Genomic DNA, 12,483 nt, shown 5'->3' on the forward strand with positions numbered 1-12,483 from the left:
CAATTAAAAGAACTACAGAAGCAAGATCAAACAAATTCAAAAGCTAGCAGAAGACAAGAAGTAACTAAGATCAGAGCAGAACTGAAGGAGACAGAGACACACACACACAAAAAAAAAAACCTTCAAAAAAATCAATGAATCCAGGAGCTGGTTTTTTTAAAAGATCAACAAAATATATAGACTGCTAGCCAGACTGATTTAAAAAGAGAGAGAGAGAGAAATAGAATAGATGCAATAAAAAATGACAAAGGGGATATCACCACTGATTCCACAGAAAAGCAAACTACCATCAGAGATTACTACAAACAACTCTATGCACATAAACCAGTAAATCTACAAGAAATGGATAAATTTATGGACACTTACACCCTCCCAAGACTAAACCAGGAAGAACTTGAATCCCTGAATAGACCAATAACAAGGTCTGAAATTGAGGCAGCAATTAATGGCCTACCAACCAAAAAAAGACCAGGACCAGACAGGTTCAAAGTCTAATTCTACCAGATGTACAAAGAGGAGCTGGTACCAATCCTTCTGAAACCATTCCAAACAATACAAAATGAGAAAATCCTGCCTAACTCATTTTATGAGACCAACATCATCCTGATACCAAAACCTGGCAGAGACACAACTGATTAAGATAATCTCAGGTAAATATCCATGATGAACATTGATGCAAAATCTTCAATAAAATACGGCAAACCAAATGCAACAGCACATCAAAAAGCTTATCCATCACAATCAAGTCGGCTTTATCTCAGAGATGTAAGGCTAGTTCAACATATGCAAATCTATAAATTCAGCTCTAAGACTTCATTGCCCTGGGGATCAGACAGCCCCTACTTGCCCCCTGCCCACCCCTCTGGAAACCGAGCCTTGCCTGTGCACATTTAGATCATGTCCCCCACTATCTTAGAGAACTTGTCACCAGCAACCATATGTATTTGTATGTTTTTGTTAATTTAGGCAAAGCAATTGAATGTAGATACTCAGAAGAAATAAAAAGTGATGTTTCACTCTGAGGGAAAAAAAAAAAAAAAAAAAAGCCACTCACAGCCCCGCCTCTTCTGCTGCATGCCAGAACATGGTGAAGGGACAGCGCAAATTCCAGGTGCACAAGCCAGCAAAGAGCAAGACTGCAGCGGCGGCCTCTGAGAAGAATCGGGGCCAAGGAAAGGCGGTCGTGTTATTGATCCCAAGAAGGCATGCTGCATGCGTCGTGCAGCAGCAGAAGCTCAATAAGAACCTAGAAGTTGGGATCCGGAAGAAGATCGAACATGACGTGATGATGAAAGCCAGCAGCAGCCTGCCCAAGAAGCTACCACTGCTGAAGGCCCTGGCCAAGAAGAACAGGGCAGCTGCCACCACCCCCTCCAACAAGGCACCTTCCTGAGGACACTGGCCCAGCACACGCCAACACTCTAGCCTCCACCTCCACGACAGAACATTGCAGTGATCCCACAAGCTGCAGTCTCAGGAAGAGGACCCTGTCCCCCAGCTCTGGGCCTCACCTAGAACTTCAGTGGGGGCCTGACCCATGGGCAGGTGATCAGCAGATCTTAGCATACTGAGAACTGTCCCCATGCCCCTTCCCAGGTCCTGCCTCCACAGGTTTAACCCAGAGTAATAAACCTGGCTTTGTCATAAAAATAAAACAAAAAAAACCAGAACCAAAGACAAAAACCACATGATTATCTCAATAGATGCAGAGAAGCCCACTGACAAAATTCAACAGCACTTTATGCTAAAAAATTCTCAATAAAGTAGGTTTTGATGGAACGTATCTCAAAATAATAAAAGCTATTTATGACAAACCCACAGCCAATATCATATTGAATGGGCAAAAACGAGAAGCATTCTCTTTGAAAACTGACACTAGACAAGGGTGCCCTATCTCACCACTCCTATTCAACATAGTATTGAACGTTTTGGCCAGGGCAATCAGAAAACAAAAAGAAATAAAGGGTATTCAATTAGGGAAAGAGAAAGTCAAATTGTCTCTATTTGCAGACCCCATTGTCTCAGCCAAAAATCTTCTTAAGATGATAAGCAACTTCAGCAAAGTCTCAGGATACAAAATCAATGTGCAAAAATCACAAGCATTCCTATTCACCAATAACAGACAAACAGAGAGCCAAATCATTAGCAAACTCCCATTCACAATTGCTACAAAGAGAATAAAATACCTAGGAATACAACTAACAAGGGACATAAATGATTTCTTCAAGGAGAACTACAAACCACTACTCAAGGAAATAAGAGAGGATACAAACAGATGAAGAAAACATTCTATGCTCATGGTTAGAAGAATTAATATTGTGAAAATGGCCATGGTAACCAAAGTAATTTACAGATTCAATGCTATCCCCATCAAGCTACCATTGACCTTCTTCACAGAACTGGAAAAAAAACCACCATAAACTTCATATGGAACCAAAAAAGAGCCCGCATAGCCAAGACAATCCTAAGCAAAAAGAACAAAGCTGTAGGCATCATGCTACCTGACTTTGAACTATACTACAAGGCTACAGTAATCAAAACAGCATAGTACCAGTACCAAAACAGAGATGTAGACCAACGGAACAGAACAGAGACCTCAGAAGTAATGTCACACATCTACAACCATCTGATCTTTGACAAACTTCACAAAAACAAGCAATGGGGAAAGGATTCTCTGTTTAATAGATGATTTTGGGGAAACTGGCTACCTATGTGCAGAAAGCTGAAACTGGTTTCCTTCCTTACACCGTATACAAAATTAATTCCAAATGGACTAAAGATTTAAACATAAGACCTAACACCATAAAAACCGTAGGAGAAAACCTAGGCAATACCACCAAGGACATAGGCATAGGCAAGGACTTCATGACTGAAACACCAAAAGCAATGGCAACAAAAGTCAAAATAAACAAATGGGATCTTAATCTTAAGAGCTTCTACACAGCAAAAGAAACAATCATTAGAGTGAACTCCAAACAACAGAATGGGAAAAAAATTTTGCAATCTACCCATCTGACAAAAGGCTAATATCCGGAATCTACAAAGAACTTAGACAAATTTACAAGAAAAAAAACCATCAAAAAGTGGGCAAAGGATATGAACAGACCCTTCTCAAAAGAAGACATTTATGCAGCCAACAAACATCAAAAATGCTCATTATCACTGGTCATTAGAGATATGCTAATCAAAGTCACATTAAGATACCATCTCATGCCAGTTAGAATGGAGATCATCAAAAATCTGGAGACAATAGATGCTGGAGAAGATTTTGAGAAATAGGAATGCTTTCACACTGTTGGTGAGAGTGTAAGCTAGTTCAACCATTGTGGAAGACAGTGTGGCAATTCCTCAAGGATCTAGAAACAGAAATACCATTTGACCCAGCAATCTCATTACTGGGTATATACCCAAAGGATTATAAATCATTCTGTAATAAAGGCACATGCACATGTATGTTCACTGTGGCACTGTTTACAATAGCAAAGACTTGGAACCGACCTAAAACCCATCAATGATAGACTGGATAAAGAAAACGTGGGCACATATACACCATGGAATACTATGCAGCCATAAAAAAGGATTAGTTCATGTTCTTTGCAGGGTCATAGTTGAGTCTGGAAACCGTCACACTCAGCAAACTGACACAAAAACAGAAAACCAAACACCGCATATTCTCACTCATAAGTAGGTGCTGAACAATGAGAACACATGGATACAGGGAGGGAAACATCACACAACAGGCCCTGTTGGGGGTCAGAGGCCAGGGGAGGGACATCAGGGGTTGGAGGGATTGGGGAGGGATAACATTAGAAGAAATACCTAATGTAGGTGACGGGGTGTTGGATGCAGCAAACCACCATGGCTGGTGTATACATATATAACAATCCTGCATGATCAGCACATGTACCTCAGAACTTCAAAGTATAATTTAAAAAAAATAAAAATAATTTAAAAAATATATATATATACATATATATATATGCCTGAATTTTTTTTTTGCTGTTGTTGTGTCTCTACCATATTTTGGTATCAGTATTAGCGGTGGTACCAGCTCTTCTTTGCATATCTAGAAGAATTCTGCTATGAAGCCATATGGTCCTGGGCTTTTGTTGGTTGGTAGGCTATTTATCACTTATTCAATTTTGGAGTTTATTATGGGTCTGTTCAGTCTTTCAATTTCTTCCTGGTTCTGTAATGGGAGGTTGTATATGTCCAGGAATTGACCCATCTCGTCTATGTTTTCTAGTTTGTGTGCATAGAGTTGTTCATACTAGTCTCTGATGGTTATTTGCATTCCTGTGGGGTCAGTGGTAAATATCCCTTTTGTCATTTCTAATTGTGTTTACTTGAAACCTCTCTTTTTTTCTCTATTAATCTAACTAGCATTCTATCTTATTAATTTTCTCAAAAACCCACTCAGGAATTCACTGATTTTTTGAATGTTTTTTTTTAATATCTCAATTTTCTTCAGTTTAGCTTTGATTTCGGTTATATCTTATCTTCTGCTAGCTTGGGGTTGCTTTGCTGTTGCTTCTCTAGTTCATTTTCCTGTGATATTAAGTTGCTAATTTGAGATCTTTCTAACTTTTTGATGTGGGCATTTCAAGCTATAGATTTCCTTCTTAATACTGCCTTAGCCATATCACTGAGATTCTGCTATGATGTATCTTCGTTCTCATTAGTTTCAAATAACTTCTTGATTTCTGCCTTAATTTCATTATGTACCCAAAAGTTACTCAGGAGCAGGTTGTTTAATTTCCATGGAAATGTATAGTTTTGAGCAATTTCCTTAGTCTTTACCATTATGTAATGCCCTTCTTTGTCTTTTCTGATTGTTTTTGGTTTAAAGTCTGTTTTTTCTGACATTAGGATTTCAACCCCTGCTTTTTTCAGTTTTCCATTGGCTTGGTAGATTTTTCTCCAGCCCGTTATTTTGAGCCTATGGGCATCATTGCATGTGAGATGGGTCTCTTGCAGACAGCATACCAGAGAGTCTTGGTTCTTTATCCAGCTTGCCACTCTGTGTCTTTTCTGTAATTGAGGCATTTAGCCCATTTACATTTAAGGTTAATATTGTCATCTGTGGATTTGATCTAGAATGACTAGATCAATCAACAGCCTGCTGGCATGCAGCCATGGAAGCAAGCCCAGCCAAGAACAGAAGAGCTGCCTAGCTGACAGACACATGAGAAAGCCCTGCCGTGCCATAACTAGACAAGGGAAACTCTAGAGTACAAGCTGACTAAATGCTTAATGTTGTATACTACTGAGATGTTTTATTATACAGCATTATAATAATAACACACTAATTCGTGTAACTCATACAATTTCCTTCTACATATTAAAAGAAGAGAATAGCACGATTTGTATACCACACAGGTTTATGGGCAATAGATGTTTTATTGTGAAAGCTGAGATCTTTTCTCATTTTCTCACATTAAAAATCTCCAAATTCAGCATCTAAGTAACAGGTATACTGTAAGTCAGGGTGAAAGCTTTTCCCAGGACCATCTTTGGAGTTTCTAGACAAGAGCATGAGTAAACTGCTACCAAATCTGTTAAGGCATAAAAGAGGACCCTAGAATTTACAGGCTGGAGGAGTGGTTTCTTTCACCCTTATTACCTCTAGCTTAGAAGTCCTCAACACATGCATATAGACATGCAAACATACCTACATCAGCACTTAAGCTCACCACCATCTACCCTATCTAAAAAGGTCCACCACAACATAAAACCTACATAAAAGAGCAAAACATAAAACCTTTTCTTCTTCAGCCCACTTCTACTAGGCCATTCCAGGAAGCCTATTCTAAATAACAGCATCTTCCTGACAAGGTGCTCAAGATCCTTATGCCACACTCTGGCAGCCTCCCATAGCCTGATATCCTTCATCTTTTTCCCAACCCTGGTTTCTCTCCATCCTACCATATATCAAACCTGCTCCCAGCTGTGAACTTCCATGAAACTCACATTCACTGAGATTACGGTGACTGGTAACTAAGGGGCAATTGAAGCTTACCAGGGAGATGGTTTAAGTGTAAAAGATAGAATGGCAGACATCAGTAGTAGAATAGGAAGCAAGGTGAGGAGCACAGTCAGAGGAAGGGCCTGCTTCACAGGTAAGAGATCTATATAGTCAAACAATGTCCTGCACCTAGAAGAATTCCCTACTTAGTTTAATGCTCTGCTGCTGCCATCTTGAAACTTTTATTAATTTTTGAACAAGTGTTCTGCATTTTCATTTGTATTAGGCCCTAAGGATTCTGTAGTCAAGTTTTCCAGAGGTAACAGATTGTTCTTCCAGATGTGTTCTGTTCTACAAAAGAGTGGAATTTTATGTATTGAAATAATTTTATCTACAAAGTCTTCTAGGTGTCAATGATTTAATAAGCTACTGAAGTCTAATCCTAACATCTACTATTTTAAACCTACATTTTTTTCTGCTTCCCTGTAGTCATTTATATGCCACTGCATACACCATTTAAAAGGAGGTGAAACAGATATTGGTAAACGTCTGAAAATGATCTGTGAGATGACTGTTTTGATTTCCCCCAAAACAGAACAAATTTACTACTAATATCCCAGCATCATGTTAAATGTACTGCTGGGGCTGCCATATAAAAACCCTTATCTCTCTTGCCTTCATTTCATATTCTGTTCTGCGGCAGGGAAAATGGAGATCTACAATGCAATTTTTCCCTAGAGGTAACATTTTATGTACTATTTATTAAACCTAAATTGTGTGTCAGGTATCTAAAAGAATCCATAAAAATGACCTCTTTCTAAAATAGCCTTTTCAATTACCTCTCAGTGTAATGCCTTTGTAACTCTTCCAAATGTTATAAAGCCCAAGAACTGGAGTTACCTAGAAGTGTCATTATTGCTGCCAGGCAACAATGAGTCTGCTCACTGAATTTTTCCCTAGTCTTTCCTTGTTGCACTATATTTTATGTCCTCCCTTGTGAAACATCCCCCACAGTCTATCCATATCCCATCAATACAAGGGAGAAAACCCCAGCCCTTGGATTTTGTTTCCCTCTAATAACGAATGAGGCTGACTTCCTACCTGTTTAATAGTCACACAGAAACTCCCATTCATCTCAAAATATTTCCACCATTAACCTGCTAAAAGGGTTTAAAGATTCAATCTCTACTGTCATCCTTTGTATTAATAAATATTACTGAAATGATATTAAAGTACAATTGATACTTTGAAGAGGCAATATAAACTATATAGTACTGAGCAAAAAATAATTAAATACAAACATCACTTCCATTCTTCTTAGAGCTTCTGTTAGATATGCAGAAGTCAGCTATGTTAGAGATGTTATCTTCTTGCTACAAATTGAGGGATCACATACGCAACTTATATACCAAACAGGAAGGAACTCTTTCCACCAGGAAGAACTTAAACAATCTTCGTACTGGATGTAGCTCATGCAGGCCCTAACTGTAGCAGAAAATGCAGATCATGGTAGAGAACAGAAAACACAACCAGTGTGAGAGAAAGAAGAATCAAGACAAAAAAAACTTGGGCTACAGAGAAAACAAAACAGCCAAGAAATCCATAAAACCTATTTCTATATTTACAAGGAATGTGTCTGCCTGAACTCCTTGGACTATATAAAAAAGGAGCAAAGCCTTCTTTTAGCAAGACCTTTGATTATTAACAGAATCATAGTCTGAGAGCTGACTGCAAATAAAGGAATCTATAATGAAAAAACAACAATTAGTGCAAGTATCACAGAGCAAAATATTATGATAATATAAGAATAACTGAGACAACACAAGCAGATATAAACAATACATCAGAACAGAGAATGTTCCTTGGATCACACCTATCTGGAATAAACTTTTATAAAGTTTGTATTTTTTAAAATAATTGGCCAGGCATGATGGCTCATGCCTATAATCCCAGCACTTTGGAAGACCAAGGTGGTTGGATCACCTGAGGTCACGAGTTCAAGACCAGCCTGACCAACATGGAGAAACCCTATCTCTACTAAAAATGCAATATCAGCCAGGCATGGTGGCACATTCCTGTAATCCCAGCTACTAAGCAGGCTGAGGCAGGAGAATTGCTTGAACTCAGGAGGCAGAGTTTGCAGTGAGCCGAGATCATGCCATTGCACTCCAGCCTGGGCAACAACAGCAAAACCTATCTCAAAACAAAACAAATATTAATGCATATCAAATTGAGCTTAAAATAATATTTAGCACTCATTCCAGAGCCTGAGTGTAGTCACTACACAGGCTTTAGTCTTCTTGAAGCTCTCAGTTTATAAATTCCAACAACTCTTTAGTGTTAAACATGGTATAAACACAGACCTGTTTATCATGGGAAGTCATTTCAAAAGAGAACAGAAAAGAAAAATGCAAACTCCATCTCTAACCACAATATGAGAAAGAAATGTCAAGTTCAGCGAAAAGCAAATTTGGAGTGAGGTAAGCTTTTAAGAAAATTTTGTGCCTGTAAACCCAGACAAAACAAGAAAATATCAATAGTTGGAAAAGTTACTGGCATACCTACAGAGTGCAACTATTCATTCTATCAGGACTACTGAAATATACCCTGCATCATAAGCATACATGGATTTTCTTTGTCCTGTTGACTAAATAAAATAAAAGTTAATAGACGGCACATACACGCAATGCTGTTTTACAAGGAAATTAAGCAGAACTTTCTGGTTTGGGGGAAATTTAACTCATCTAAGGATGTGTAACAATTTAAAAAGAGCCAGAATAAGATGAAGAATATTTATATTAATGTTGTCATGGAATCAATAAAAGTGTAACCAAATATAAATTGTAAATGTAAAACACTTTGTATGGTGACACAAAATTAGTTAAAGATAAGTTTGCAAGCACAGAAAAAAAGACAAAGAAAAACAAAGGCATCCTGGCAATTAAGCCCCAAAGAACACATGAAAAAAAAATCACAGATACACAGAAAACATGATTTAAAGTGTTTTTTAATTGAAGTGAAATGGTTAACAATCAAAGAGAAAATAATCGTATGGAAAGGAAAGGAATATTCAACATACACAAAATTGGAGATCCTGAGAATGGAAATTGAGGGAATAATAAATATTTAAAATATCAATCATGAAAAAGTCATGGAAACAAAATAAGACTTGAATCTATAAACTGTACAAGCACATTATGTTCCTGGAAAAATAAAAGAATGGTCAACACCAAGATGTATTTTAGTAAATGTACCAGTAGGGTCCATCAAGGAGGGAATCTGAAAATCCTCAGCAAAATACTAGCAGCAACCCAGCAGCACACCAAAGGGCTAACCCACCATGATCAAGCAGGCTTTATCCCCTGGATGCAAGGTTGGTTCAACATAGACAAAGCAATAAACGTGATTCATCAAATAAACAGAACCAAAACCAAAATCACATATCCATCTCAACAGATGCAGAAGACGTATTCAATAAAATTCAAAATCCCTTCATGTGAAAACACCCTCAACAAACAAGGAATTGAAAAAACAAACCTATTTCCAAATAATAATGGCCATCTATGAAAAATCCACAGCCAACATCATACTGAATGAGCAAAAGCGGGAAGAATTTCCTTTGAAAAAAGGCACAAAACAAGAATGTGCTCTCTCATCACTCCTATTCAACTTATCAGTGGAAGTCCTAGCCAGAGCTATCAGGCAAGAGAAATAAATAAAAGGCATCCAAACAAGAAGAGAAGAAGTCAAACTGTTCCTGTTTACAGATGACAAGATTATATATATATAGAAAACCTCATGCTCTCTTTCCAAAAGCTCCTTAATCTGATAAACAACTTCAACCCAGTCTCAGGATACAAAACCAATATATAAAAACCAGTAGCAATCCTATACACCAACATCCAGCTGAGAACCAAATCAAGAACACAGTCTCATTCACAATTGCCACAGAAAGAATAAAATACCAAGGAATACAGTTAACTAAGGAAGTGAAAGATCTTTACAATGATAGTTATAAAACACTGCTCAAGGAAATCAGAGATGACATAAATAAATGGAAAAACATACCATGATCATGGGTTGGAAGAATCACTATTTTTTAAATACTCGTAATGACCAAAGAAATTTACAAATTCAATGCTATTCCTATTAAACTATGATCAAAATTCTTCACAGATTTTTTTCAAAAAAAAAAAAGTCTTCTAAAATTCACAGGGAACCAAAAAAAGATCCAAGGTAGCCAAGGTAATGCTAAGCAACATGAACAAATCTGGAGGCATCACATTATCTGACTTCCAACTATGCTACAAAGCTATAGTAACGAAAACAGTATGAAACTATTTCAAAAATAGACACATAGACCAATGGAACAGAACAGAGCACCCAGATATAATGTCACACACCAACTTCTATCATATATTGGACAAAGTTGACAAAAATCAAGCAATGGCGAAAAACTCTATTCACGAAATGGTGGTAGAATAACTGGCTAGCCATATGCAGAAGATTGATACTGGACCCTTTTCTTACACCATATACAAAAATCTACTCAAGATGGATTACAGAATTAAATGTAAAATGTAAATCTATAAAAACCCTGAAAGACAACCTAGGCAATAAGATTCTAGAGATAGAAACTGACAAATATTTCTATGTCTAGAAATCAAGATGAAAATTCCAAAAGCAATTGCAACAAAAACAAAAATTGATAAATGGAACCTAATTACACAAAGAGCATTGGCACAGCAAAAGAAACTATCAACAGAGTAAAAAGACACCCTACGCAATGGGGAATTATTTGCAAACTATGCATCTAACAAACAACTAATATCCAGCATTTATAAGAAACTTAAACAAATTTACAAGCAGAAAACAAATAACCTCATTAAAAAGTTTGGCAAAGGTCAGGTGTGGTGGCTCGCACCTGTAATCCCAACATTTCGGGAGGCCAAGGTGGGTGGATCACCAAAGGTCAAGAGTTCAAGACCAGCCTGGCCAACATGGTGAAACTCCATCACTACTAAAAATAAAAAAAATTAAAAAGTAGTCGGGTGTGGCAGTGTGTGCCTGTAGTCCCAGCTCTTCAGGAGGCTAAGGCAGGAGAATCACTTGAGCCTGGGAAGCAGTGGTTGCACTCAGTCAACATTGCATCACTGCACTTCAACCTGGGCAACAGAGCAAGACCCTATCTCAAAAAAAAAAAAAAAATTGGCAAAGGACATGCACAGATACTGTTTAAAAGAAGTGGCCAACAAGTATATGAAAAAATGCCCAACATCACTAATCATTAGAGAAATACAAATCAAAACCACAATGAGATAACATCTCACACAGTCAGAATGGGTACTAATGAAAAGCCCAAATATAATAGATGCTGGTGAAATTGCAAAGAAAAGAGAATGTTTATACACTGCTAGTAGAAATGTATATTCATTTAGCCACTGTGGAAAGCAGTTTGGACACTTCTCAAAGAGCTCAAAGCAGAATTATCATTCAACCTAGCAATCCCATTACTGGATATGTACCCAAAAGAAATATAAATTATTATATTATAAAGACACATGCACAGGTATTTTTATTTCAGCAGACATGGAATCAACCTAAATGCCCATCAATAGTACACTGGATAAAGAAAATGTGTTACATGTACACCACAGAATACTACAAAGCTATAAAAAAGAATAAGTTCACAATAAGATGCTGGCAAACCAAATCCAACAGCACGTCAAAAAGCTTATCCATCACAGTCAAGTCACCTTCATCCCTGGGAAGCAAGGCTGGTTTAACATAAGCAAATCTATAAACATAATCCATCACATAAACAGAACCAAAGACAAAAACCACATGATTATCTCAATAGATGCAGAGAAAGCCTTCGACAAAATTCAACAGCCCTTTATGCTAAAAACTCTCAATAAACTAGGTATTGATGCAACGTATCTCAAAATAATAAAAGCTATTTATGACAAACCCACAGCCATTATCATACTGAATAGACAAAAACTGGAAGCATTCCCTTTGAAAACTGGCACTAAACAGGCGTGCCCTCTCTCACCATCCCTATTCAATATAGTATTGGAAGTTCCGGCCACAGCAATCATGCAAGAAAATGAAATAAAATGTATTCAGTTAGGAAAAGAAGAAGTCAAATTGTCTCTATTTGCAGACAACATGATTATATATTTAGAAGACCCCATGGTCTCACACCAACATCTCCTTACGCTGATAAGCAACTTCAGCAAAGTCTCAGGATACAAAATCAATGTGTAAAAATCACAAGCATTCCTATACACCAATAATAGACAAATCATGAGTGAACTCCCATTCACAATCACTACAAAGATAATACAATGCTTAGGAATACAATTTACAAGAGATACAAAGGACCTCTTCAAGGAGAACTATAAACCACTGCTCAAGGAAATCAGAGAGGATACAAACAGATGGAAAAACATTCCATGCTCATGGTTAGGAAGAATCAATACTGTGAAAATGGCCATACTGACCAAAGTAATTTA

The 12,483-nt window shown here is 37.4% G+C and overlaps 1 protein-coding gene across 1 annotated transcript; it reads left to right on the forward strand.

Annotated features, from left to right (window-relative positions):
* Positions 1–1,056: 1,056 nt before the first annotated feature.
* Positions 1,057–1,645, forward strand: LOC108294054 (leydig cell tumor 10 kDa protein homolog). Its single transcript, XM_037733968.1, has one exon. It carries the CDS (start codon positions 1,085–1,087, stop codon positions 1,391–1,393), a length of 309 nt encoding a protein of 102 aa, XP_037589896.1. The 5' UTR covers positions 1,057–1,084; the 3' UTR covers positions 1,394–1,645.
* The last annotated feature ends 10,838 nt before the right edge of the window (positions 1,646–12,483 follow it).

This window comes from Cebus imitator, unplaced genomic scaffold (assembly GCF_001604975.1).
Source record: "Cebus imitator isolate Cc_AM_T3 unplaced genomic scaffold, Cebus_imitator-1.0 Scaffold559, whole genome shotgun sequence".
Lineage (NCBI taxonomy): Eukaryota > Metazoa > Chordata > Mammalia > Primates > Cebidae > Cebus > Cebus imitator.